The sequence below is a fragment of the Plasmodium coatneyi genome, chromosome 4 (genome assembly GCF_001680005.1).
Source record: "Plasmodium coatneyi strain Hackeri chromosome 4, complete sequence".
NCBI classification, from domain to species: domain Eukaryota; phylum Apicomplexa; class Aconoidasida; order Haemosporida; family Plasmodiidae; genus Plasmodium; species Plasmodium coatneyi.
Genome location: NC_033559.1, coordinates 169,623 through 196,898, shown reverse-complemented (window position 1 = coordinate 196,898; position 27,276 = coordinate 169,623). Strand labels below are relative to the sequence as shown.

Below are 27,276 nucleotides of genomic sequence, written 5' to 3'. Positions count from 1 at the left end.
GTGCGATTACACGTGTAAGGTAAATATTATGCAAATTGACATCATACGGTTAATACGGATAATTTATAAATTTTCAGGTGAAATCAACGCAAAAAGGAAGAAAAAAAAAAGAAGCACTCTTTTATTTCTTTGCCTGCTTTGCAATGGCTACCTTAGTGACATTCTTGGCCCTTTTCTATTTGCTTGCATAATCAGTCCAGCTCTTAACTTCCCTAAACTTCAAGTTGTTCGCTGAAGAGGAAAAAAAAAAAGATGAATTTTTTTTTTTTTTTTTTTTTTACGTGAATAAAAGGTGTATATATGCACTTTTCATTGCCTTTTCATATTCTTTAGCTTACAAACAACTTGGTGCTCCTGCTTGACACTTTCTATAATGTCTTCATACTTTTTTTCCACGTCCAACCACAAACTTAGAGTGTTTTCACTTAGCAAAAGGGGGCATCTATTTGTGTGATTTAAATGAAGGGGATGAAACGTATGCGTTATCGAACATTTTTAAGGAGGTAAAATAAAAAAAAGGGGGTAAAGGGAAAATGTCTAAAATGCTATCCCCCCCAAAAGTGTAAGCAGTAGCATGTGTGCACATGTATGTGGAACCTGTCGTGGATGTCTCTAACAGCGGAATTCTCGCTAGCGGTTGTGATTATGGTGTATCTGCAATCGTTCTTGTCCTTATTGGAGATGCTGTAAAGGCCTGGGAAAAACAGAACACGAATGGTGCACTCAATATGTACCGCTTTGCTGCGCGTGGGGCTGTTTTAGGGATTCCCTTGAAAAACGCATTACTGCTACCTAACCTGCAATTATCACATGGGACTTCTCCTCTTGGTCATCTTCCTCCAGATCTGCTACAGTGGGGTAATGTTAAACCCAAAAAAAAAATGGGACATTCGATTTTTTCATAATTCTGAAAAGGGGGAAAAGGAAAAAAAAAATATATATATGGCAGAAATAGGGGGAAGGAAAATAAAATATATGTATGTATATATGCGCGATGTCCTCTTCAAATTTCCTGTTTTCCTGTTTTCCTTTCTACTCTTACGTTAAAAAGGGAAGGCCTTTTCTGATTAGCATTCAACACTTATGGGTGATGAAAAATGAACAGAGGTGCAACAAGATCAAGAAATGCATTTATATTGCCACAATAATGATATAATTGACAGTTGTCATTATTCTACTATTAGAATTATTTGCTCTTTTAAAATTACCTTCGCTGGGTAACTCTGTTTTGATTTTTTTCTTCTCACTCTTTTCCTCTCCTTCTATTTTTCTTTTTAGAGCGCCCCTATCTGCTATAGTAGATTCTTCTTCCTCTTCCTTCTTAATCTCGCCCTTATTCTTTTCGTCCAACTCTATTTCTTTCTTTACCTTAATACTAGTGGTCTCTCCCTCTTCCTTTATTCTGGGGATAACTTTTTCTTCGCTCTTTTCTTCCGTCTTTTCCACAGCTAATTCTTTAAAATTCTTTTCGAGTTTTCCTTCAGTTACTTCTTCAGAAGAATTTTCATCCTTTCCAAAAAATAGAAAATATGGGGTTTTTTTTGAAGAGCCCCTGTTCTCCATCCATTCGAAGTAGCCGTTAACCACAATGGCGCATCGATTCTTATTGATTAGCACGCTACAGGATGTGGGAAAAAAGCGGCACGGTTGGTGATGGCTTGGAAAGGTGCACAATGTGTGCCAGCAGGCATGCACTCATGTACACATATATAAATATACCCATGTGTCCATATATTTATTTATCTTTTTGCCGCGGTTCACATGTGCAGGCGTAGAGATTGGCCCCTCGGGAAGCAAACCGACTTGAACGACTTCTTCCATTGTAGACTCTCCACTCTCGCGTTAATTAGAAGAACTTCCTTGTCGAATTTTCCGTAGTTGTATGGTTTTAGTCCCCACAAGCAAACTTGAATTAGTTTGATTTTTTGTGGTGTTTTGTTTTCCTTTCCATTTTCAGCGGTCTCGTAGATAATGGGCATGTAATTTTTCCTAAAGATGTGTTTAAGTTTGTGCGGAATACGGCACATCACGTCATGTCATATTGCGTGCAGCACATTTGATGCAGTTACATGGAATGGTTGAATCTTTATTTATGCGCTGCGTATAGATGTTATAGGTGTACGCGTATGCACGTTTTATATGTTCTATATATGCAGCTCCTTGAGCGCAATTTTTTTCTTTTTTACTTATTTATCATTCCTCTCTTTAATTTTTCATCGTTCAGAATTTGCTTGCAGTTGTACTTTCTTTTCAAATCATTTATGTCGATATTGTAGTATACTCGTACACACATCTTCGCATTATATTTTTGTGTGTTCAACTGTGGGGAAAAGTTGGCGCAAAAAGGGATTAAACGAAAACGTTCTTTTGTGTATTTCGCAATTTTGTGAAAATATGTAACAGGAAAGATGAGGAAATAAAACAAGAATGTTGCTTTTGCAGTTGTTCTGCTTTATAGTGGTGTTTGTGAACAATTTTTTTTTTTCCTCTTCATGAAGATTATACTTAAAGAAAAAGCAAAAAAAAAAAAAAAAGCGCGAAAAAGTTTTCCTTTCCGGTTGCATTTTGAAAGAGGAAAGGACAGTAGAAAAATTCGCCATGCGTTTTCTTTTTTTTATAAAGTGAGATATATATGAAGCGTTTTCTTGTAACTGTTTTAGAGTAATCTCATGAAGGCAAAAATCAGAAGGAAAGAATGGCCTGCAATGTGATATTAATCCAAAAAGGTATATGCGAAAAACATGGGGAAGAAGAACAAGAATAAGCTGAACATTCGAAGCAAAATATGCCACACATGTTGATGGGAATGATGCTTCAATTTTAGAGAGTTTTTTCCCACAAAAGAGATTCGAGATGATCAAGAAATGGTGCTGTATTTATGTGCAGGAAAAATAACCGATCGTGGTGTTTTTAACCCGATTAAGAAAAGAATGTTGCTTAAAAGTGATATCCCTCGAGTTGCCCTTAATGCTATTTCGATCAGAAGAACCATTTCTACAACAGTAAAATTGGTTAATTATGATTACTATTTTTTGGTTCGAAAAAATGAAAAAGGGGAGTGCAGATTTTTTCACAACAGGAATAATTTAAGCAGCCATTTTTTTGAAGGAAAAAAAGAACATGGAATAGGGAAAAGTAGCATTTCGTATAGCAACAAAATTTATCAAAAGGTGTATGAAGAAAATACTTCGGATAGTTGTGCGCATGAGGAAAATTTTCCAAACGGAGAAAAAAGTGCTAACTGCAAATGGGAAGAAACGATCCCAAATGAGAATGTCACAAATGGAGGTACCCCGCAGAGTGGACAGAACAGAATTTTAAACAGACATGAATACATCGATCTGAATTTGCTAAACATCGATGAAGAAATTGTGAATAACTTAAAGGTGATGCTCAAAATAGATAAGCTCTACATGTATCAATACATAATTTTTAACGAAATTTTTGCAAACAATTGCAAGCATGTACTTGTCTACAACAAGACAGGAACGGGGAAAACGCTGAGCTACTTGTTACCGTTAATACAAAAATTGATAAATGAAAAATTCGATTGTAACAGGAAGATATTAATTTTGACGCAGAATATTTATCTGTGCAAACAGTTATATATTTACATTTTGTCCATTTACCCGAATTTAAATGTGTGCATTTTGTTCGATGAGCATGATCCGTCTGATCGTGTGAAAAAAATAAAGCAAGACGTAATTGGGAAGGAAGAACTTTCTCACAAGTTGAATGAACAGAGTAATGATTTGTTTAGAGAAAATTATGGCATCCATTTTTACCTGACCACGCCAAATAAATTAGAGTTTTACATAAAGAATTATAAGAATATAAAGAAAAATGAAAAGAACGTCATGAACAATATTTTAAATTGTGTACACACCATCGTTGTGGATGAGTTTGATTATATAGTCGAAAGTAGAAAGTTGATTTTCAATTTTTTATTCAAAAGGGATTTACTGAACGGCGTGGATGATGAGGTGACCGCAAAAAGGAACAATACTAATGGGGAAAAATTTAATCGTGAAAATTATCAAATATATTTATTCACAGCAAATATGAATGAACTAATTAGGAAAAAAATTAACGAGCATTTATGCGGTTTTGTTTTTTTTGATTTTATTAATGGGGTTAAAGAAGTTATTCAAAATAAAGTGGATGAAGAAAGAGCGAGTGTGTTAAAAAATTCGCAACATATAATTCAGTTGCTGAGCAGAGAGAACAAAACTTCCAGCCTGTGCAATTTGAACATCGCCCACTTTATATGCAAAATAAATACCCCCTCCAAGTATAAGTATGTATCCTATTTTTTAAATGAGTTTTTTTTTTTAAAGAGAAAACATGTGTCAGGGGGGAGAGGGATCCACCAGTTGTCTGACAAATATGACGAATGCGACGGTGACAAGTTGATCCGGGATTACATGGGCACGAACCCCCTTGAGGAGAGGCACAAGGAGGATAAAATAAGCAAGTGCATAATTTTTGCCAACTCGAAGGAAGAGGTAACTATGCGTAAAGGGGAACGCGAACGCCAACTGTGATGTGTCTTCAGCGTTATGGGATCTGCGATTTGGTGTGTTCACACTGCTGTTGCCCACGGGCTTTCCAAACTTTTTCAACGAGGGGTAGAAATTCGTTTAATTTTCACAACCCCCCTTTGAAGGTTGAGAAGTTGCAGGAGAACTCCTTCCTGAAGCCCCACTCGGTTATTATGCACTCGGAATTGCTAACCTTGCAGAAAAACGAAAATATAAACCTCTTCAAATTGGGGAAGAAGCCTATCCTCATCACGACGGATATAGTGAGCAGGGGGCTGGACATAGACAACGTTATTTTCATTCTGAATTATTCGCCCCCCACGTCCCCAAATGATTACATACATAGGTGAGACACGGAGAGTTGCACATGGGGAGCGAGAAAGAGAAAACTCTACCTTCCACTCGTTTATTAACATTTATTGAGGAATTAATTCCCCACTTTTGCAGATCGGGTCGTACAGGAAGAGCGAAGGAAAAGGGAGTCTGCCTAACGATGTACCATAAATATGAATATAAAAATCTGGACAAGATAATGAAGTATACTAAGAATAATTTTCAAGTTATTTTATGCCCCCATGTAGATGAAGTCTACAGATTTTCAATGGACAGTTTGACAGGTACACAGGGGCGAATACGACCAACCGTGGAGGATTACCAAATGGGGAAATTCCCAAAAAGAGAGATGCTTAGTTTATGCTGGCGTGAGGAATTGTATTATACACATGCTAATAAAAATATTGAGGCGTACATGTGGCTTTCCTTTCCGCTTTCCTTTCCCCTTTAGAAAGCATAATGAAGATCACCCCGGAGGAATACGAATTTCTTAATGATAGATCAAAGGAGCTACTAAAAACGCATGGTACAAAAATCATCGCGCAGATACTTTCCGTTTTGCTAAAGCATGACAAAAAGGGACACACTGTTTCTCTGCTATCTGGAAAGAAGAACTACGTTGCTGTTTTGATAAAGGACCCCTTTTTTGAGGTAAAAAGTTGCAAAAGGGGAAGAGCGTCAGAATCGCTCATGATGCGTCCCAAATGGGGAGTAACCTGTTAATGCATAGGTTAATATGCATTGGTGCACACCTTTAAACTCGCTTAAGGAAGAGTAGTTTGAAAGTGCCCCATCCGATTTACCCTTCTGAGCAGGCAATAAAAAATAAGGACGATATTGTTAACTTGATGAAAGTCACCACGGGAAACAAAAATATGTCCAATGTAAGAACGCATAAATGGAAAAAGTAAAAAAAAAAAAAAAAGAAATATCAGGAAGACTTCATTTTTTGGCCTAATTCCTCCTTTCAGGTTCTCGGAGATGTGGCAAAATGTGATGAGGGCTACATTGCAGACATTTCTAGCACGCACGTTAATAAAATTATAAGCTTGTTCAATAGCTCCAACTCGGAATATAAGAACAAGGGTGTACAAATTGACACTGTAATAGAATTACCCCCATTGATTCGCGAAAAAAAAACCATCATAAGGAAGAACAGAAAAGTCCCATGGATAAAATAGTATGCATTTATAATTACATAAAAAATGTTTAGCCATTTGTCATTCCATTTCGTGTATAAATTAACTAAACTTTTTGAGAGGACGGCCGTGACTTCACATTTTCTACAATCTTCCGTTGTCGTTTGGAAGGGCATATGCACGTGAATGAATAAGCGTTTGTGTAAATGACTCTCCTATCCGGAAAGAGGGTGACATTTTTGCCCTGACATATTTGCAGCTATACCAGTTGATCAAATCGAAAATGTATTTTTTTCTATATACACATTTAAATCATATTTAAATGTATGGCTGATTTGTTGTACTCATTTTTTTTTTTTCTTTTTTTTTAAAAGAAATGCGAATGTTCGTCATGTAATTTCTCCCCCATATCCCTACAAATGTGCAGCGCTCTTTTATGCGAATTTTTAAATATGCGTTTATTTTGCGTATCGCAGTTTACGTGGCGTTTAGGTGAATGCACGTCGTTTTATCTCAATTTTGCATGGTTACTTTTTCCCTTCCAGCAAATTGCAGAAGAAGAAAATTATATTGTTAGGAAGAAAAATGAGCGAGTATAAAAAGAAAGGAACCGCTGAAATTATAGAAGACATAAATAGGCAAATATAGCCCCGTTCAGTGGACGTAAATGGGATTACATAAAAGGGATAAGTTTAAATAATTTTTTTTTTTGCTTTTTTCGTGAACGTTTACAATTTTTTTTGGCAGTTATTCCTCTCCCTTTTCATTTGCGCAATCGCATTCCTTACGCAATTGCGAATTCACGCATATGATGCTATTACGCGGTATCGCATTTACGCATCTTACGCCGTTACGCCCGCACGACATTTTTAATGTGTACAAGCTAGGTAGATATAGCTTGGGCTCACATTGTTCGTTCCACAATTTAAATTCGAACAATGTGTAAACCTTTATTTGTTACCTTAATTTTGTAAATTTACGTTAAGTTTACAGAGATCTGATTTTTTATTTGGCCCTTTTCAAGCTTCATATATTTTTCTTCCATTTTATGAGAAATTTGATGTGCCTAAGGTCAACATCGATGGCCAGAGGTGCATTGTGCATTTCGATGAAGAATAAACCTTTCGTATTTTTAACATTACACATATGTGTATAAATATTCTTACATGTGCACATACACATTTGAGATTACCCATTTTTTAAGCCAACAATTTTAAGGATTCGATTTCGCACTCTTCCACATCCACTTTGTTTAATTACACACATATATCAGATAACACTGTAGACTTTTAAAGCGCAAAAGGGAAAACCATTTTATCTGTATGTGATGTGTTTAAAAGAAGTTAGCCATGAATAAAAAAAATTAAAAGGCATATAATGGACACGTGGGTCCTTCAATGCTTAAGTAAAACTCCATAGGGCAAACAAGAAAAAAATAAAACTCGCATAAGTAGGAAAATAAAAGAATAAAAAAAAATTAAAAACTGAAAAAATAAGTAATCTTTAAGGGCGAGAAAGGAGAAGCATTCAATTGTTTATATATACCTCATGAAATAATGAAAAGTAGCCCAGGATCCAACTCATCAACGGTAATGAACATTAAATAGAAGAACAAAAACTGTTTACCTTGTGTTACATGAATCAGCAGAAAATGTACATATATATTTGTGTGTAGTGTGTGCATATGGCACTATACGATTATTCTCACGCACGTACAATAACTTAAGGGTGCGTCGTTTTTCGAGTTGGCCAATTCATCTGTATGATGCTCAATTTTGTCATGCGCATATTCATTTTCCCGTTACGGGGAAAATTTTGCTAGACAACATAGGAGTTGGTGGTTTTGCAAAATTTTGTTTGGACGTTTCTTTTGAAACAACATATTCAGATGCGCCATGAATTATATATACATATATATGTATTTTTTGGCACATTTTGCAGAAAAACGATGAATGCCTAAAAAAGGTATGCGTAATAAATAAAAATAATGCAGCGAAAAGCGAAAAGAAGGAACGAATCAATGATAAAATCAAAATTTGCAAACTAAAAAGCCAGGGTAGTGGTGTCAAGGGGGAAAAAAACGAAAGGGGCGAAAAGAGTGATATGAAAAAGCAAGCCAAGAAAAGTGACAGCGCAAGTAGTGAGTCCATGAAGGAATCGTTAGAGGAGGAACTCGATGGGGAATATGAGGATGTAGACGGTGAACTGGACATGGACGCAGACTTGGATATGGAAACCCATTTTGATGAAGAAGATGATGAAGAGGGAGGTGAAGACAAGGACGAAGCTCTTGCTGATGCCAGGAAGTATTTTAAAGAAGGACAAAAATGTATTACCCCCCCGAACGGTGATGGAACAAGAGCTTTCTACGAAAGTCTACTTGAAGAAAATCCCAATTCACTCATTGCTATAAAGTACTGCATAGAACATGGAGTTCTAAATGGTACGAAACATCGTCAGACGATATATAAATATAATGTACTTAAAAAAAATAACGCATTTAGAAATAATTTTGGAGGTATACGAGGTGAGTTTATTAAAATGTTGGAACAGCCTCCTAAATCTGAAGAGGATTCCTATGAAGATTCTGATGAAGATTTGATGATAAAGGAGATTTTAAGCAAATGATATAATTGGCAGGGGAAAAAAGGGGGGACAGTCTGCCTAAACATTCAAAAACCTTTCTTGTTTCATTTCAAAATAGACAACTGGATGGTGAAATACAATGCAAGAAGGGTGGCTTTAACACTTTGTAAGCAGCTCTAAAAGAAAGTACGAACCGTTCTTTTTTACGAATTACAATTTCTCAAGCTTTCTTCACTTGATGTACGATTTAGTATTCCGTTTTAGCTTTTTTACGATTATGTTTTAAGTAATTCCGCACTTTAAAAAAGGGAAAAGGAAAAAAAAAAGAAAATCAACATTTTAGTCTGATTTGCTTCATTTTTTTTTTCCGCTAACCTGTTTGAGAAATTCTTTCTTATTTTGTTCATTTCTATAAAAATATAGTCATATTTATCTTCCACTCCATTTACACAATTTTTTTTTTTAATTTTGTTGTGATGATAATTGCAGAAGCAATTATATATACTATTTTTTACACCTTTGTATTTGGAACCCCTCTTCTGAATGATTTTTCATCTTACTTTTAAATGATTAAAAAAGTATGCATTTTAAATGGTATTTTGCGCATATACAACTAAGAACAGCGCTATTTTTAAGATTATTTTTTGTGAAGGCTTTTAAGAAAAGGCACATGTTCATGTAAAAATATGTATGCGTGTAATCTTTCACAAATTTGCGATGTGACACGAATAATTTTACTTATATGTGGAAACTGATAAATAAAAGTTTCCTTGTTCCTTTTTTTTTTTTTTTTTAAAAAAACATTTTCACCATAGCTAATTTTTTTCCTTGTTTAATTTTTTCGTTTTTTCTACCTACATATAAGTACTTTAAAAAATGTAAAAATTTGAAACAATTCTCTGCAAAAGTTATGAAGGAAAAGAAGGGCATATTTCTCATGGCGCCAATTTGCGCAGGGGAGAAAAATTGTACAAAATGAGTTTCAATTTTTGGTACATAATAGGATTTATTTGCGGTTTATTATGTAGAGGTTGAATTATTCTTAGGGGTAATATAAATTTCCATACGAATAACCATAGCGGAAGGTCTTGATTTGAGGAAACTGTTTAATTGGTCACATCAGGCAACGCAACAGGGAGCGATCTTTCAGTTGTGTATTCGCTTATATGTACTTATATGCATAGATTTTTACATGTATTTACGCTTCAGCATTTCCGTATTAATTATTTTTCAATTCGAGAAGGGCGAAAGACAATACAGAAAATGAAATTTTCAGGAAAAATGGAAACTGTTCAAATTATGTAGTGTAAAATTAAGAAAATTAAATATATCTTCCAAAAAAGCACAACAGAATGGACAAAAAAAGGAGCATAGTTAAGAAGCCAGACAGGGGGAGCTTCCTGCTGGATCACAATAGTGAATGCACATCAATAAAAAATGATTATTTGAAATGCTTAAAGGAGCACAATAATGATCACGTTAGTTGCAGAGAATATTCCAAAGAATATTTTATTTGCCGAATGGACAGGAATCTACTCGAAAAGCAAAGTTTAAACGATTTGGGCTTTTCTGAAAATGAAATAAATCATGAGAGCCGCATAAAACACTTCAAGGATGTGTATAGTTACAACATGTATAATGAAACAATGGAGAATTTTCCAAGGGGGCGGGCGCTTAAAAGGACTGACACCGCAAGTAGTGCAATTCCCAAAGAGGACAGATTTACACAAGGGAAGGAGGACAATAAAGCGGATATGAAAATATCAGTAGGAGACGATTTTTTGCTTTTAAATCTTCGTAACGATAAGGAAGGTGAACAAAATTTAAATGGAAAAGTGTTCGAACTTACGCAAGAAAAAAAAATTGCAGTAAAGCGGAAGGAGGAAGAAGGTTATTTGGCTGGAAAGGAGTACATAAGAACTTTGGTGGAAAGGAAAAAAAAGCACCCCCTTTTTTCGTATAATATATTTAAGAATAGTAACACATAAAATGTGTCACTCGGCGCGGACGTATGAAAGTGGGAAGACTGTATAGTTAGCAAAAAAAAAACAATTTATGTAGCAAATTTGGCATCAGCCTATATTGTTCTGGCTGCTCTCCCCATGTGCGAACTGAAAGAACACTAACTGCTCATTTCGTATGCAATGCGGAAGAACAGGTAACACTTCCTGGAGCACAATTAAACAGTGGAGCGTTACATGAAGACAACGTGGGTGCGAAGTGAATGCTGTGTATGAAACTGATGCCATTTGTTGCTGCGAAAGTAACAAAACGGTACTTTCCATAGGGCAACATGCCAAGGGAGGGGTGAACAAAAAAGCAATTTGTTTTTTCCCACATGTGTGTCTATATGCATAAAACACATTCGTTTTATTTTGCCCATGTAAGCACATATGCACACGCGTCGTTCCATAATTTGTGTCCTTCGTTGAGGATATATTTTTTTTTGTCATATTTCTTTTTTACATCGTAACTTTCCGAACGGCTTGATAAGCGGAACCATTACGCATATATTTGGCACTTTAAAAATGATGAGGTTTATCTCATACACACACCTGGTACTAATAAAACGTAAAAATTGTTACGTGTGCCTTGGCATTCTTGAGTTTGTCCTTCATGAAAAAAAAAAAAAAAACTATTTCTCTCTCACACGTAACAATTAAGGTTTCTCTATTTTTTAAAATGAAGAAAATATTGTATCATCGTCAGTGTTTTAATTTTTCCACCTTTTAAGGAGCGTTAATTGGCATGTTATATGTGTAAATGCAAAAGGTGGAGAAACAGCTTTTTTGCTTAAGGTTGAGATTTGTGCAGACAGGGTTGAATGCAAAAATGGCTAGCTAAAAAAAAAAAAAAAAAAAAAAAAAAAATTATCAAATCTGAATGACAAGACAATTCATTTCCCCCAAATGGACATGTGGTATTTCGGAAGCTGCCACAGTTTAAGGCAATTTTTAATAACAACAGTTACTACGTATGTAAAGGTTTTTTTTCAGTCATTTTATTGCTACCTTCATCGGCATATATCGACATTTACAAGCAAAGAAAAATTTGTTCTTTGGGAATCTTTTCTGAAAAATTCCAAGGAAAATGAATTAAGCAAAAAATACAATTTTTGATGCGCATTAAAAAAAAAAAAAAACTTCCATATCATGGGTATAAGTACTAGTGGACTTTTTGCCAAATTGCTCGAAGTGCATGAAAAATTTTTGCACCACCTTGTCGTTAAATGCTATAGATCGAACGAAAAATATATATAAAATTAAATTGTAATAAAAATAATTATACATACGTGAAATGTAATGTTTATATCTTTGTGGTCTCATGCTGTTGTTTTGCACAGGACCGAGGAAAGACCTGTATTGGAAAAAAAAGTATGTATAAAAATTTTGAAATTTTAATTAAATATTTGTATATATTTTATTTTTTCTTCTTAACAAAATTGTTATTATTAATTTATTTGTATCTCCATTTTAGTCATAAATTTTTATAAAACTTAAAAACTTCAAACCGTTTACCAATTATACCACCAGTTACACAATCGCTTTATCTTTTCCTCTTATCACATCAACACCTTAAACTGAACAAATCCAAATTTCTATTCTTTAAATTATTGTACTTTCTAATATATATATTTTTTTTCTTTTGCTTATATTTTTCCCCCAATGAATGTCAACAGGATGTACTCGATGCAGAGCGACAATATGTATTTACAGTCGAGGAGGAAGGTCACCCAGTATTATGTGCTGTCACTGCTTTCTGATTTTATGAAAACTGTGTTGCTTTTGTTTGATACGTGGGCCTTTTGTTTTTCCATCTCCACTGCGTTGCTCATGATGGTTTTTGGCTATGTGGGTGTCATATCAGAAAAGCCCATTGCTCTACATGGAAAGCTGTACATAGGGACCGTTTATTTGGACATTTTGCTCAATTTTTTAATTGCCTTAGTTTTTATTTCCAACATATTTAAAATGTCCACGTGGAACCTTTCCTACATGGCTAAATTTATTGAAAATCGTAATTTTTTTTATTCCATTATGAGCATGATTATTGGCCTTAGCCTCCTTTCCATTGTGTTTAATATATATGTCTTATATTACACGGAAAGGTTTAAAACGTTGGTAAGGGCCATAGAAAACGAAAACAAAAATGCAAAAGTAAATGCTAGGGCACATGTAAAATCCAATTTAAGTTTATCTACCCAAGGGAGCAAAAGTGCAATAGGAAATGCGAACATGAGGGTAAATGTGCAAGGAAATACGGGTGCAACCGGGAGAGCACACACGAGGGGCAAGGTCTATATGAACGGGAATGAGTTCCCCCCAGGAAGTGTGCCCATAGGAAGAATTTCCCCAAAAGAAGGAAACGCGCTCGCACCAGGGAATGTACAGTCGAGCGGAAAGGCACAAGTACATGGGAGCACACGCAGAAACGGAAAGGAAAAAACAGTACTAAAAGGGGAAAAAATAAGCATTACTGTTGATGAGAACACTGGACTAGGTGGGAAACCTTTGGAGGACTCATACACATTGGAAAATCCGTCCTATAATGCTGCCAAGATGGTATTTCCCCTGGTTGGAGGGATCAAAATAAACGACATGCTAGAGGACAACGCAAAGAAAAAACTGAACATGGAAAAAAATTTTACACTTGGATTAGACAAGGAGCAGCAAAGTCCTGAGTCGAGGAAGAATAAATTTTTGAATGGTATTGCCCCAATGAAGGTAGAAATTATGAAAGAAGAAGTAAAAGGGGAGCTACCATCTGTGCGCAAGGCATAAAAGGAATTGCCCCAAGTTAACCCTTCTGAGAAGGAAGTGTACCCAGGGAAAAATTCTGAGAAAGAATTCCCTCAAATGAGTAATGTTAAGAAAAACTTCTTGTCAAAACGAGGGGAAAAAATATACTTGTATAATAAAATACCGTATATTATGGAAGGGATGAAGACCTTAACGCTAATAAGGTGGACCGTTTCATTAGGGACGCAATTGCACAGGTTTAGCTTTACGTTTAATAAACCTTTAATTAGTCCCTAAATTATAATCCCCCCCTTAGATTAAATGCCAAAAATTAGCATATCCATATAATTCTATGAACACATAATTACCAACACGTTGATACAGTAGCCTTTTGGCATAAATTTTTGAACCCAATGGAAGCATTCCTTTTATGATTTTTTTATGTTTTATTTTTTTGCGGGATACCGAAGTACATTGCTTCATGTGATGCGGTCCATATGTTTTGCTTGCAGTTCCTATACTACGCGTAGATATTATGATACAACAATTCCTATGAATTAATTTTTTCTTTTTCTTTTTTTTTCTTATCATTATTGTAGAGTGTGTAATGTGTAAGTGTTTGTGCTATTATATGTAGTACTATTCGAATGTCAAGTTTTGTAAAAAATATGGCATTCCCGTGTACGTATAAATATTTTCCCCCTCCGCGTGTAATTTTCCGGCAAGCATTTCCTTTTCCCGGAACATTACACACCAATCGCTTCAAATGAGCATTTGTATTGCTAAATGTGTCATACAATTATTTGCTATCTATAATAACAATTGAGCGAAATTATGCAAATTATATATAAAAGAAAAAACGCCAAAGTGAAAAAGTGTATTTTTGCACGGAACGTATCTAATTTTATATATGTGCATAACAAGCATTAGGTATAACTAAACTTGAACGTAAGTAAAGATGCATCTATATAGGTGCTATTAAAAGGTATAAGATTGTATAGTAAATCCGAAATGTGGTCTCCCATGTCTTCAGCCAGGCCAAAATTCCAAGATATGAAGAAAATAACATGCAAATGTAAAAAAAAAAATACACCATCGCACGGGGTGAAAAAAAAGGGGCAGTAGGTTCGTGTAAGACACAGCGGGATGTGTATTCCGATTTATGTTTTTTCGTGTGCATGGTACTTTTATAGCTTTGTGTGTTTTTCTTTTTTTTTTTTTCGCCCATTTTTTTTTGCATGTCCTTGTGACTATTTTTGCGGGATTTCATGGGGCCATTTATGTTTTCTCATTTTTGCGCGTGATTTTTTTTTCACGAATTTTTGTTACACAATATTTTCCGTCCCTTCCCATAATTTGTTTTCCTTTTTTTTTTTTTCACTTTAAAACAAAACAAAAAATAACGTTATTTTTTTTTGTTACAAAACTTTAAAACGTTCTTTCTACATTAAAAATTGTTTTTGTTTCAATTTTAATAATATTAAAAGTATTTCTCATAATGTCATATTAAAAAAGTATATTTTATACGACATTATTCTTCATCTTTCTCTTCTCCTTCGGCCATTTTTAAAAGATTAACACAGCTAAAAACGATGGCGTTTTCAAAATACGTACTGTATTTTTATTAAACTGCTACCATTTTTATTCTTCCCTTTTTACATTTTTTTTTGTTTCTTTTTATGTTTTTTTTTTTTTTTTTTCTTTTTTGTTTTCTTTTTCTTTTGTTTTTTGTTTTATTTTTTTGTCTTGTTTTTTGTTTTGTTTTTGGTTTTATTTTTTCTACATTTATATTTTTTCTTTTTTGTTTTTTTTTTTCATTTTTCTTTGTTTTTTTTTTTTTTTTTTTTTTTTCTTTTTTTTTCTTTCGTGGTTTTTGTGATTTTTTCTATTACAATTTGTAGGATGCTTACCTTATTATTACCATCAATAAGCAACACGGACGAGAAACAAAGGGTATATATGAATTATGGGTATAAATTTGAAACGGTCTTAGACACATTGACGTCGAATAGTGAAATACACTTAATAAGGTCCTTAGAAACTGGGGAAGCCTTTATTTCAAAAGTATATGACATTTATGGAGCTAGTAAAAATGACTTAAATAGATACATGAATGAATTGCACATAATGCAAAAGTTGGAAAATTGTGAAAATGTAGTCCAGGTTGTGGACTTTATTAAGCAGAATGATTCTCTCTCACTTATAACTGAATTTTGTACTCAAGGTGACTTATACACGCATATTTTAAGAAGAAAGATGAAGAATGAAATGTACACTGAGAGTGAAATTTTTAACATTTTTAATCAAATATTAAATGGATTAAATTCAATTCATAAAAATGGAATAACCCATGGTGATTTAAAAAGCACAAATATTTTTATTAAGGGTGATAAGGTTAAAATAGGAGATTTTGGAATATCACAAAAAGGGTCAAATAATAACCTAGGGACATTGAATTTTTTAAGTTATGAATCTATTTTATTTAAGAAAACAAATAAATTGAGTGATTTATTTCAAGTAGGTTGTATTTTATACGAATTAGCCACTTTTTCATCTCCCTTTTCTGCCAAATCTATGGGCGATATGATTTCCTTCTTTGAAGATAAAAATTATAAAAACTATATTGTTAAGGATATATCAAATATTTACTCAGATAAGCTAGTGAACATTATTTCAAAGCTCTTATCCTTGAACACTTCAGAGCGATTGGAAGTGGTCACCAACTACAGTCTTACTAGAACAGAGAGTATAAATTTAGAACTTTCAAATAGTGCTCAATATGCTCTTGTGTAAGGGGAATGATCGCCTGAAGGTGTACCCGCACGGTTGGCAGTGTAGCAGATATAAGCTAGTTGGGGAAGAAATATGGGATATTACGCGAGCCACTAACCAAGCACACATTTGAAGTATCGTGCAAACAGTTTAATGAAAAGCATTGCAATGGCGTCAACTTGCGCATAAATCAGAAAGGAATAGTGCATCCCCCCAATGCAGCACAGTACGCGTACCTATGACCCTAAGGAGAATTTACAAATCTCCCACATTTTTATACCACTTATTAAATCCATAAAGAGGAAGCACAAAATGCAACCCAACTTTTGAACGCATGGTGTTTGTTAATTAACAAATCAGACGCCTAATAAGATAGCAAAAAATTGGATGGGCGTAGCATTGAACGTATTGTAATTATAATCCATCATGATTAACAAAAGTAACAACGCGAAAAGAGAATTAACCAGACTGGACAAAATGAGCTAACCCAACAGATAAAACTGAACAAGCAAGTAGTCATATTGAAAATAAGAATGTACACCTAACATACCATAATTAAAAATCCAAATGGACATGAAGTGAAAACGGTGAACACACAAGCATACGCAAGATTACAGATAAAAAGGAAAAAAACAAGAAGAAAAAAAAAAAAAAAAAAAAAAAAAAGAAAAGAGAAAAAAATCGAAAAAAAAAAAAAGAAAAGAAAAAATAGAAAAAGTAAAACAAAAAAAAAAAAACAAAATAGAGAAAAAAAACAAGCATAGAAGTGCGCACAAGTACTTTCCATTGTTTCAAATAAATGTTGGAGTTAACATTTTTTTGACAATCGAAGTCGCCGTCACTTCTGAAAAGTAAGTATTTAGGAAAGGGTGAATAACCCCCTTTTTCTTCACTCATTATTATATAATAACGATAGAATGAATGCGCATTCATATTTATATAATAACAGACACAAATATCTTTCCATGGTATGTGTAAATGTACACACATACATTTTATTTTTTTCCAAAAGTTCAAAATGGGAAAATACTTAAAAAATGAATGAAAGTTTTTCCTTTTACAACTTAAAAAATAAAAATAAAAAAAGTTAAAAAATTAAAACAAAATTTTTGCATTAAATTAAAAGAATTAACAACCGTCAAGAGCAGATTAACGCATAATCGATCTTTCCATTGGGGAAAAACTGCCTCTGCTAGGTTGTAAAAACAAATGAGAAACGGGAACACATTTTTCATGCATTACTTGGTTTAAACGAATAATCCCAAAAAGTGCATTACTACGTTTTTTTATCAAAAAAAAAAACGTATAAACGTAAGCATAGAAAGGTATCGATATGCCCACTAAATTAATAAGTAAAAGAACTGCATAAAGGGGGACTACAAATAGATTCAAAATTGATAAAAATGTTTACAGAATGTACAAATTTTTTAGTACAAATTATTTTTTGTTTTTCATATCCAGAGAGCAGATATGAATCGTGAAAATTCGTTTCTTCTCGAATTTTTCAAATGCGTTATAGGCACCGTCGATCTTTTTAAACGTTCATAGGAGTGCTCTGACAAATTGGATCTTGTAAAAAAAGGGGTAGCGAATTAACCCTGCTGCGCATGGGAGCATGGATGTATGAACCCTTTGCCTTTCGAGGGGTTGACCCATGGGGCTTCGTTTGGTCAAATTTTCTAACCCAGGGAAGGGCACAGGTTTGGGAAAAACAAAAAAAGGGGGGGTTCCCCCCCCCAAAAATGCCCTTTTTCATTTTCTTCACTCTTCATTAGTTTACATTTTTATTTTTCTCACTGGAGAGATCTTTTTGCTTCTCGATTAGCAAATTTTCCATTTTCAATTTGATATCTTTTTCCTTTTTTCTTTTAATTCTTTTCATTTGTTTTTCAATGGAAGTTACATATTCGTTAATATATTCTTCCTTCAAGAGTTGTAAATTTTTTAGTATACTATTAAACCCTTCATTCGTTTTGGAAGAAATGCCTACAGTTTTTATGCCTTCGTAAAATTCATTTATCATGAGGGCGCATGATCTACTAAAGCTAGCCATGTAGCTCTCGTCATGTATAACATCCTCATTGAAACTGTCATAATCTTTCATCCACTCGATGCACTTGTCATGTTTTATAATATCCACTTTGTTGAAGCAAGCCAGAAAGGGAAGTCTAGCTTTGTACAGAACACTGCACGCATAAAGCATATTGGACATGAAGGTGATGGGCCGTTCACATCTAACCGTGTCAATAATATAATTAATAACCACGGGGAAGCTAACTGATAGGGTTTCTAAAATAATATTTCCACTTGCTGACCAGTTAAATACTTCAATTTGCCCCGGTGTGTCAACAATTATATAGTGTAATTTATTTTTCCTCTTTTCCAAAATTTCAATAACTTTGTCAAATCTTGTGGCAAATAAATTTAAACATGTCATGATTGCGCCATTTGGTCCTAGTTTATACTCTTTCATTATTTCGTGATATTTTATGCTATCTCGTATATCTATGTTTACTGGATATTGTAGGTACTTAACAGCTGGGTCCAAGTTCATTGTGTATACTTTTTTTTTTTTTTCTACTTTTAGATAGTTATATAATGACCCGACGTAGGTCGTCTTCCCACTTCCAGCCATACCGATTACGATTATAACGGTTGGCAAGTCTTTGTAGTAATCTTTCAGATTGGTCTCCTTATCGGTGTGACGCGTTTCGCATTCATTTTTTTCCCTTATTACGCTTGTCCCATCTTTATTCGGTGCACACATTGGGAAGTTTTCCCTTTTCATATTTGTCTCATCACCTTTGGGTTGACTCATTTGTCTTTCCTTTTCAGATGAAGGTTCGGATTTTTTTTCATTTTGTGGCAAACTGTCCATTTTTTCTTCTCCTTTGTTTACACTTTGCGTTACATCCTGTTCGCTAAGTTGGCTGCAGAGGTCATCATTTATATATTCCCGTTTGTCAAATTTCATTTCAGGACTGTCACTTTTTTGATTTTCCGTTTCGGCGCGCTTATAATTTTCCTGTATTAAAATGTTATCACTTGTTTCATTTTCGCTTTGTTTATCCTTTAACATATCTTCATACCTTGCGTTGTTTATTTTGTAATTTTCAATTTTAGATAGGTTTTTTCCCTCACTTTCTACTTCGCCTTTTGCCTCATTTTTTGCTTCGCATTTTTCTTCCATTTTTGCGCAACACGCGCTTTTCGACTATAACTATATAACGTGTTTAAATTTGGCATACAATTTTGAAGGTTACGGGGAGGATAAAAGCAGCCGCTTGTTTTCCATTAAGGGAATTCGTCAAATATGCATATTGCAAATTCTCACCTTTTTAAGTGTTGTTGTGTTGTACCAGCATATTATGCTATGCATAGGTGGTATGCATTTTTTAAGCACGAAGAATATTACCACCAAAATGAGTACATTATGTTGTGCTCCTTTGCCTTATTAAAAAGGCGCTTATTCCTTTTGACAGGAAAAAAGGTAATTATACAATTGGTCATTTTTTTATACATTAATTCAGCTTATCATTCCATGAATTTGACTGGGTATTTCATTTTTCACATTAAAACGGCGCAATTTTTTTTTTTTTTCGCGTTGTTCCTTTGAAGAGAAAGAACTCCCCGTGGAAAATTAAAACATCGGCATTTTGTGATACATAGCGAGGGGGGAAAATTAAACCGAACCAAAATAAAACAAAGCAAAACAAAATACCATTTGCCTATTTTTAATTAAATAAGGATCTTTTTTCACACAGATAAAAATACATTTTGCGCTAGGGAGAATTTACCTGCGAAGTGTACAAAAAAATGACAAATGTTGCAACATATTTTTCGCATTCCTTTTTCAGCCTTTTTAAAAAAAGAGGAAGGGTCACACGTGAATGTTTGAAGTACATAGTTTGCACATTCCTTGGGTAACAATTATATTCGTGAAAAAATGGTTAACTCGTTGATTCATTCTATTTTTGGGGAGGAAACTAATACATATTTTGCCTGAAACTTTGCTTCATTCGTGGTCTCTTAAAAAAAGTAACATTACACCTTTTTGATAAATTTGACAGTTATAAAGGGTGCGAATAGTCTATGTAACGTATTGGGAAAGCTGAAATAAATGAATTAGCCTGGAAGAGGCTCATTATTTTACTTAAAATAAGCTGATATATACAGCTGGTATGGTTCAATGAAAGGAGGGGGACGCGTGAAAGACAAAATTATTCCAATCCTGTGGAAAGTCCCATTTCGGCATTGTGCAAGCTGCGTATGTTACGCAATGCTTTTTTCAAATGATGAACGATGTTACAATCGACGTTGGAAGATTCGCGTGTGTACATGTATCTATACGCATATAAATGTATGGAAGTATGCCTCACGGAATAATGAACGAATCGGATTTATCTTTTCGGTTTTTTTTTAATTAAGAGATTTCTCTTTGCGCTTTAAATCTAACTGCTTTAATTGGGCGTAAATATTTGAATAATTCTTTCTTTCAGAAAGTGTTTATTTCCTTTTTGTTAGCAAAATTGAGCGATTCGCAAGGTACTGTAAATATCTTTATACAGTTGTACGTTGAGCATGGTGTGTCAGGACTGTTCTTACGGGTTTTATACCTTTTACCTGAATCGTCAGATAAATGTAAGCCATATGCGTTAACGTTTGTATTTTTCATTTTTTTTTTTTTTTTTTTTTTTTTGCACTTACAAATTTATTATTTTGAGAATATAGATCATCCGTTCGAATATGCTGCACATATAGCAATCAGTTGGTTGTATGAAAAAAGGGGGAATAAGACCCATAACAAATTTTATTATGAAGGAAAAAATATATATACGCCATTTTTTTTATTCATGAATATGTCAAAAAAATATTCGTTATTTTATTTGAGAATTTCCTTGAGCACGCATGCAAAAATTGTTGCATGTATTTCGTATAATTATGCTTGTTCGATAGTGTGCTGCAACTTGGTTCACCACATCAAAGGTTTAACCTCTATATAATTAAATAGAACAAATAAATTTGCCCGATTAATCGTCATTAAATGGTAAATTCTGTTTGCGCTTGCATTAGCAGATTTATGTTTTTTCTACATGAAAAATAATCATTCAGTTTTATGTTTTAGTGGACAGAAAAATTAAATACTTAAACAGAGAATATCACGAGGGGATTAAAAATTGTGGATGCGTGTTAAATATTATATAAGGAAATACAATATTGTGGTTAAAAAAAAAAAAAAGGCATAACCATATGTATGGCAATAAAGAAAAATATACATACATACCGTAACAGTTTTTGTGGCTTTTTAATTGAACCACCCAGAAAAAATGAAAATAACTACGTTGTGGAATATAGCTATGTTTGCAATTTTACTTAGGAATGTGGTGCATATTTTTTTGGTAAAATTTGCACGTACACAGGAAAGAGGTAAATTTTCGGCTTCCACATTATGGACATTTTTTAAAAATAGTGAAGATGTATATAAAAGAAAAATCCTTGCAGAACAGGAAGGTAAAAGGAAAGTGCAAAGGTGTCTAAAATGTATCTATGTATATATGTGTTTATGTAGTGAAAAAACTCGGAGACACATGAATAATTGTACCTTTATAAGCATGTGAATGTCGTAATGTTCATAATTTTATTTGTTTTTCCCACTTTGCAGAGGATACTAAGAATGATTTTTTAATGAAATTTATAATAGATAACAATGTGAGTATTTCGGACGGTTTTCTGTCATTAGTCGATATAAAAATTCTGGAGGATATAGATGAGAAAGAAAAGAAAATAAATGAATCTATACCTATAAAAAAAGACACAAAGGAGGAAGAAGAACAAAAGGAAAAAAAAAGGAGGAGATATAGAGCATGTTGCAAATTATTAGGCAGACAATGCAATAAGCACAATAAAACGAAAAAAAATCCGTTGACAAAAGAACAAACAGAAGCCACTATTGTAGAAGAAGATGAAGAAGAAGTAGAAGAAACACCCAAGAAGAAAAGAAAAGAGGGAGGCCAAAATACAGCAGCGTCTATATATTATAAAAACAAACTTCGCTTCTCTACTTGGAGAAGGCCAAGTGACTTAGAAGAAAATAACTCGAACTTAGAAGACCCAGTATTTGTTCCAAAAGTACCGAAACGTAAATACCGAAATGTATTTTTAACTAAATATGAGAAGGAATTGGCAAAGCAGAAACATAGTAAACTTCAGGAAATATATTCATATAAGAAGAGCTCTTCTACTGATAAAGAAATTAGTAAACTTCAAGATCCTGGGGTTAGTAACGCACCTTCAGACAATGAACAATTGAGTAAAAACAAACCAACAATAGAGCCTAATGTTGAGTCTGAAAAAAGCAAACTTAACTTACAGGATGATAGTACTTCAAGTGAGGTAAAATCTGAAGGAAACACTAATGAGGAGTATTTTCTAGAAAATATATATAAAGAATATTCAGATAGCTCAAAAAGTTCAGATTCCTCTCATGATTTATGGGCGGAAACTGAAAATGAAGAGAACACAGGTTCAGACACAGACACATCATGCGAACCATTGGAACGAAATGAATTGTATAATTTAAAACATCATTAAGATAAATATACTCAGAGGAAAATATTAGTTTTCTAATGGAGGGGAGTTAATATTAAAAAGGTGAAGAAACACACTGGCTTGTGTCTTCTTTTATTCCAAGAGCAAAATAATAATGACAAAAGAAAAAGTGGATAGGAGTTAGGAGGGTCGTTTTTACTTTAGTGAAAAAAATAAAAAATAAAATAATCAACATGGTATCAGGAAAAGAAAGAATGTATCATTTAAATAATTTCTTTTTAAGTATTTGCATAAAAGATTCTTAGGATATAGGAAGAGGGTGGCCTTGTGCAACAATTTCTAAGTGTAATTTGTCAAAGGGACTTCACAAAAGTATGTTATAATGAGCGTCGAAATCAAATAATCGAAAAATTATTATAAAAATGGGAAGACATCTTCTATTATCGTAATAAATATTATATATGTAAGTAGGCATATGAGCATCATTTAACAGTGCCTTTACATGGGGAATCTTAGCCCAATACGTAGAACTTATTGTTGAAGACGTGAGCATTTTTCGGAATTTTTTTTTCATTTTATAGTTAAAATGTGTTTCCAGAATTATTTACAGCTATTTGAAGCAATTCAAGGAAATTATGGCTTCATGGTTGTATTAGACAATGTACCCATTTGTGAGAATTGTGCGGGGAACCGCGTGGAAAACTATACGGGGGAAGTACACGAAGTATAGTCTCGATCACAATTTTGAAGAATAGTTTACCTGGCATGTGTGTAGAAATTTGTGTGTTCTTTGTAAATTAAAAGGGAAAATTATAAATTTACTTCATAAATAAGAACTCTGCTTAAATTTTACCATGTAATGCTCCTTTTGTAAGTTCATTTATCAAATTTGTAGTTATTATTGTATTGTTATACTGATATAAAAATGTGCCCTTTTCATTAAATGTCGTTTTTTCGTTCGACCGCCATTTTAATTTGTTATAGTTTTACGTATTTATTTTTGTTTACAGTTAATTCGAGGAATAAAATAATTGAAAAATTTACCAAAAAATGAATATATGGTGAAATGCCAAAGTTGTGCAGTTTTCACAAAAGTGAAATGATAGATATAGAACAATGTGCGTAGGTATGGTAGTAATTTTGTCCTTCTGCATCCACAACATTGTGCTATGTTGATGCTTCCAAAACGTGAACTGTTGGATTGTTGAAAAAAAAAGAAATGATCGGAAAAAAAATATTGATCTGAAGAGCATTCCCCATTTTGAATTCTCAATGTGGGTATCTATTTTCTCGTCCATACAGTAATGGTGTAATGGATAGGAATCCCCCTGTGCCCCCCCCTATTTCCTTTCTTAATACTATTTGACGCTTTAAAGTTTTTTAAAATGATTGAAGTGTAAGATTATTTGCGAACTTAACTTTTCAATTTTATGGTTCTTTATAATTTATATATTATAATATTACTTACGAACAAGGTTACTAGGTTGGTACTCTACATACGCGATGAACATGTGTGAAGAATGATGTAAACATGCACACACGGAGCGGCATAATGCAACTTGTCATTTTGTCCTACAAATGAATCTACAAAGGGGTCTAAAAATGAATTCTTTCGTTAGAATATAAAAAATATAAGCTAAAAAAATCACGAAGCATATTACTTAGGAAAAAATAAAATATCGATACGCACAGGAAAATAAAAGAATTCTCTATACAATGTCCTACGTGAAGAAAAAAAGTGCTCAAAAAAGAAAAGGAATTACGCACACAATTAGAAATGCTCTATGATTACACGCTAGGTGGTACAAAATAAAAAATATATATATATATTCGGAGGTCATGGAACACACATTCATGTAATTATTTACACTTAGCAGAAAAATAACAGAACAGCTGAATATTTTAACGCTCTTATTTCCACGAATTGGATATTTAAAAAAAAAAAAAAATCCCCCAAATGTACGGCACAGGAGTACCAAAATAATTCAGATATCTCCTGTCCCTTGGTGCAGCACATCATTTTAAGAAGACATTGTGGGATCCTCCATCTCGGTCATTTCTTCGTGATCTGGGATTTTGCCTCTTGGGTCATGTTTCAATGTATGATGAATTCTGATTCCCCACAGGGTTGCATATGCCATAAGAATGCTTCCACATACAAGTGACATCAGCATCAGTATATCCTTTCTTGATTTCGATCGTATTTTTTCATTCACCTTAATTGTTTCGTAGTCTAATTTGTCAATGGGTATTTCCGAATAAACAGCTAAGCAGGGAATTATTGCAATCAGAAATAAAAATAAAACAAAAACGCTTAAATGGTTTGAAGCCTTCATTTTTGTTAAGTCCAGATAATCACACGATTATTTATTTAAGGGGTTACTGTGTTGTAGAACTATCGTTTGGTGAATTACTTTGTGTTCTGATCGCTTATCGATTAAATCTGTTTTTTGCACTTTACAAATTAAATATGTACAAATAAATATGTACAATTAAATATGCACAATTAAATATGCACAATTAAATATGTACAATTAATTCAAGTTGCGATTATTATTCTGAAAAGGCGTTGATAATTTTTTTTTGTTTTTTGCTTTTTAATTATTTTCACATGTGCATGCATTCAGTGGTGTGAATTTGTATTGGTCACAAAAATGCCCGTTGCGGTCAAAATTTGGCTCTTTAGTGGGTCAAACAACCAGACCACAAAAGTTTCCATGTATACGTTTCGCATATTTGCACTTCAAAAAAAAAAGAGGATATTGATCAGTTTTTTCAATTTTACGAGAAACAAAAAAAGGCGAAAAAATGGGAAGAATTATATGTGGCAAAATGCCGTGAAAAGGGGGCCACAAAAAAAAAAGGCTAAAATATGTTCGAAAAATAGCAAAAACAAGCGGCCAAAAAATGCTTGAAAAGGAGGAACAAAAAATGTATATGAAAGAGGAAAACATTAAAGGAGGAGTTTCTATATATGCGAAGAAAAAAATTCTGCACATGCGTAGTTTTTTTGTGTTCATTTCATATTGGGAAGAATTGTTCTTCAGAACAGAATGTGTTTTTTCGTGTAAGGAATATCCGTCGAATTGAAATTTGCTCGAACGTAATTACATAAGCATACACACATATATATATACATATATATATATCATATTGAAGGATTTAATTGCATCGTTATTTCTACGTGATTGAATGATCCACGGGAGGAAAGGCAAATTTTATTTTTTAACCCTTATGGAGATAGCAGCCGACTGACGGACAAATAATGCGTGATTTGATTTCCAACAAAAGGCCTTTAAAACTCCAGTAAAATCGAAACATTGGCTGTTATATTTATATCACATACATATTTTACCTATTTTTGATGCAGACGAAACATTATACTTTATACATCTTCTTGACACAGAAAAGTAAACGTGTACTTGCAATGAAAAATGCCTCACAACGTCAAAGGATGTTAAGTGTTGTCATATAATAATGATACATCTGCAACTTTGTGTGCATATCTATTTTTATGTTTATTTCCCGATTTTTTTCACTTTCATTTTTTTATATAAACGTTCATAATTTGCAGAAGTCGTCCTTTTATTTTAGTGGCGAAATGTGTGCGCGTTTAAAAGCATCGAACGGCACTGTGTCAGTTGCATATATTGTAAGGGGAATATACACATAGAAAGTGCGTTATATGTATAAGTTTCGTGGTAACATCATGTATTTTATTCATACCCTTAGAAAAAATACACATTTTTGAATTTTGACAAGTCCGTATCTTTTATTATGCTATATAAATTAACTATAAAAATATTCTTGCGGAAATATTCCATTTGGTCAGAGGAGAAACGTATAAAGTAGGAACAAATGAATTGGGAATTTATAAATCAAAGCATTCACTGAACGAACAACGCAAATAATTTATCGGTTTTGAAGCATTAAAATAGGCAACCCTATTAAGTGGAACCTAAATTAATGACTTATTTTATATATATAGAAAATTATGCCTTTTATTTCATACTTACAGTGAATGCGTCAAGTATAATCACTTTAGCTTAATACGCTTAGATAAATCAAACAATTTCTGTATCATTTAGATCTATTTGCTTTAAGGAACAATGCAATTATAAGGATAATTCAGAAATTTAAAATTGCGTAAAAGTATAAATCAAATATTTAAAAGCACTTTATCCTTAAAACCTTGTGCATTATATACATGTATGTGTCTATAAATTGTTCATATTTTTACCCATTTTTGTTCTATATTTTTAATTGCATATTAACATAAATGTTAAAGATGAACCTTTAAGTTTGCCGAAAAAAGAGCTTTCCTATTTTTTGAAGTATTTATATTAGAATTTTTCAGTTTTCCAAAATATTCGCGATTCAGAAATAGGACAAAATAAACCGTTGTGCCTTTTACAATCTTTAAAAATATTGATCTATGTAAAAAAAACACAATTAAAAAGTGAAATGTCAGAGGAGAGAAATTCTTTACAACACTTATTTTATTGTTTACTAATTATTTTGTTCTAAAAAAATAAATGAGCGTAATAAATAGAACGTTAAATATTCAAATAAATGTACATCCTTAGCATGCTAATAAAATATTTCTCCCTTTATTTT

At 33.2% G+C, this 27,276-nt stretch overlaps 9 protein-coding genes across 9 annotated transcripts; 6 read left to right on the top strand and 3 right to left on the bottom strand.

Annotated features, from left to right (window-relative positions):
* Positions 1-175: 175 nt before the first annotated feature.
* Positions 176-2,293, bottom strand: PCOAH_00006500 (Uncharacterized protein; the record flags this gene model as incomplete). Its single annotated transcript, XM_020057460.1, has 7 exons — positions 176-231; positions 339-442; positions 598-694; positions 798-848; positions 1,179-1,618; positions 1,804-1,989; positions 2,187-2,293. 7 exons carry the CDS (start codon positions 2,291-2,293, stop codon positions 176-178), a joined length of 1,041 nt encoding a protein of 346 aa, XP_019913075.1.
* Positions 2,294-2,864: 571 nt separating this feature from the next.
* PCOAH_00006490 (ATP dependent RNA helicase) lies at positions 2,865-6,661 on the top strand (the record flags this gene model as incomplete). The annotated part of the gene is made up of 7 exons (XM_020057459.1): positions 2,865-4,505; positions 4,667-4,887; positions 4,989-5,158; positions 5,326-5,525; positions 5,690-5,758; positions 5,846-6,054; positions 6,559-6,661. The coding sequence occupies 7 exons, from the start codon at positions 2,865-2,867 to the stop codon at positions 6,659-6,661; spliced, it is 2,613 nt and encodes an 870-aa protein (XP_019913018.1).
* Positions 6,662-7,362: 701 nt separating this feature from the next.
* Positions 7,363-8,641, top strand: PCOAH_00006480 (Uncharacterized protein; the record flags this gene model as incomplete). Its single annotated transcript, XM_020057458.1, has 2 exons — positions 7,363-7,602; positions 7,955-8,641. The coding sequence occupies 2 exons, from the start codon at positions 7,570-7,572 to the stop codon at positions 8,639-8,641; spliced, it is 720 nt and encodes a 239-aa protein (XP_019913270.1).
* A 1,310-nt stretch (positions 8,642-9,951) lies between these two features.
* On the top strand, positions 9,952-10,587 carry PCOAH_00006470 (Uncharacterized protein; the record flags this gene model as incomplete). Its single annotated transcript, XM_020057457.1, has 1 exon — positions 9,952-10,587. One exon carries the CDS (start codon positions 9,952-9,954, stop codon positions 10,585-10,587), a length of 636 nt encoding a protein of 211 aa, XP_019913043.1.
* A 1,677-nt stretch (positions 10,588-12,264) lies between these two features.
* On the top strand, positions 12,265-13,380 carry PCOAH_00006460 (Uncharacterized protein; the record flags this gene model as incomplete). Its single annotated transcript, XM_020057456.1, has 1 exon — positions 12,265-13,380. One exon carries the CDS (start codon positions 12,265-12,267, stop codon positions 13,378-13,380), a length of 1,116 nt encoding a protein of 371 aa, XP_019913293.1.
* A 1,917-nt stretch (positions 13,381-15,297) lies between these two features.
* On the top strand, positions 15,298-16,131 carry PCOAH_00006450 (Serine/threonine-protein kinase Nek1; the record flags this gene model as incomplete). The annotated part of the gene is made up of 1 exon (XM_020057455.1): positions 15,298-16,131. One exon carries the CDS (start codon positions 15,298-15,300, stop codon positions 16,129-16,131), a length of 834 nt encoding a protein of 277 aa, XP_019913235.1.
* A 1,750-nt stretch (positions 16,132-17,881) lies between these two features.
* On the bottom strand, positions 17,882-19,300 carry PCOAH_00006440 (XPA binding protein 1; the record flags this gene model as incomplete). Its single annotated transcript, XM_020057454.1, has 1 exon — positions 17,882-19,300. One exon carries the CDS (start codon positions 19,298-19,300, stop codon positions 17,882-17,884), a length of 1,419 nt encoding a protein of 472 aa, XP_019913137.1.
* Positions 19,301-21,437: 2,137 nt separating this feature from the next.
* PCOAH_00006430 (Uncharacterized protein) lies at positions 21,438-22,701 on the top strand (the record flags this gene model as incomplete). The annotated part of the gene is made up of 2 exons (XM_020057453.1): positions 21,438-21,621; positions 21,773-22,701. The coding sequence occupies 2 exons, from the start codon at positions 21,438-21,440 to the stop codon at positions 22,699-22,701; spliced, it is 1,113 nt and encodes a 370-aa protein (XP_019913083.1).
* A 1,979-nt stretch (positions 22,702-24,680) lies between these two features.
* Positions 24,681-24,995, bottom strand: PCOAH_00006420 (Uncharacterized protein; the record flags this gene model as incomplete). The annotated part of the gene is made up of 1 exon (XM_020057452.1): positions 24,681-24,995. The coding sequence occupies one exon, from the start codon at positions 24,993-24,995 to the stop codon at positions 24,681-24,683; it is 315 nt and encodes a 104-aa protein (XP_019913340.1).
* Between the last annotated feature and the right edge of the window lie 2,281 nt (positions 24,996-27,276).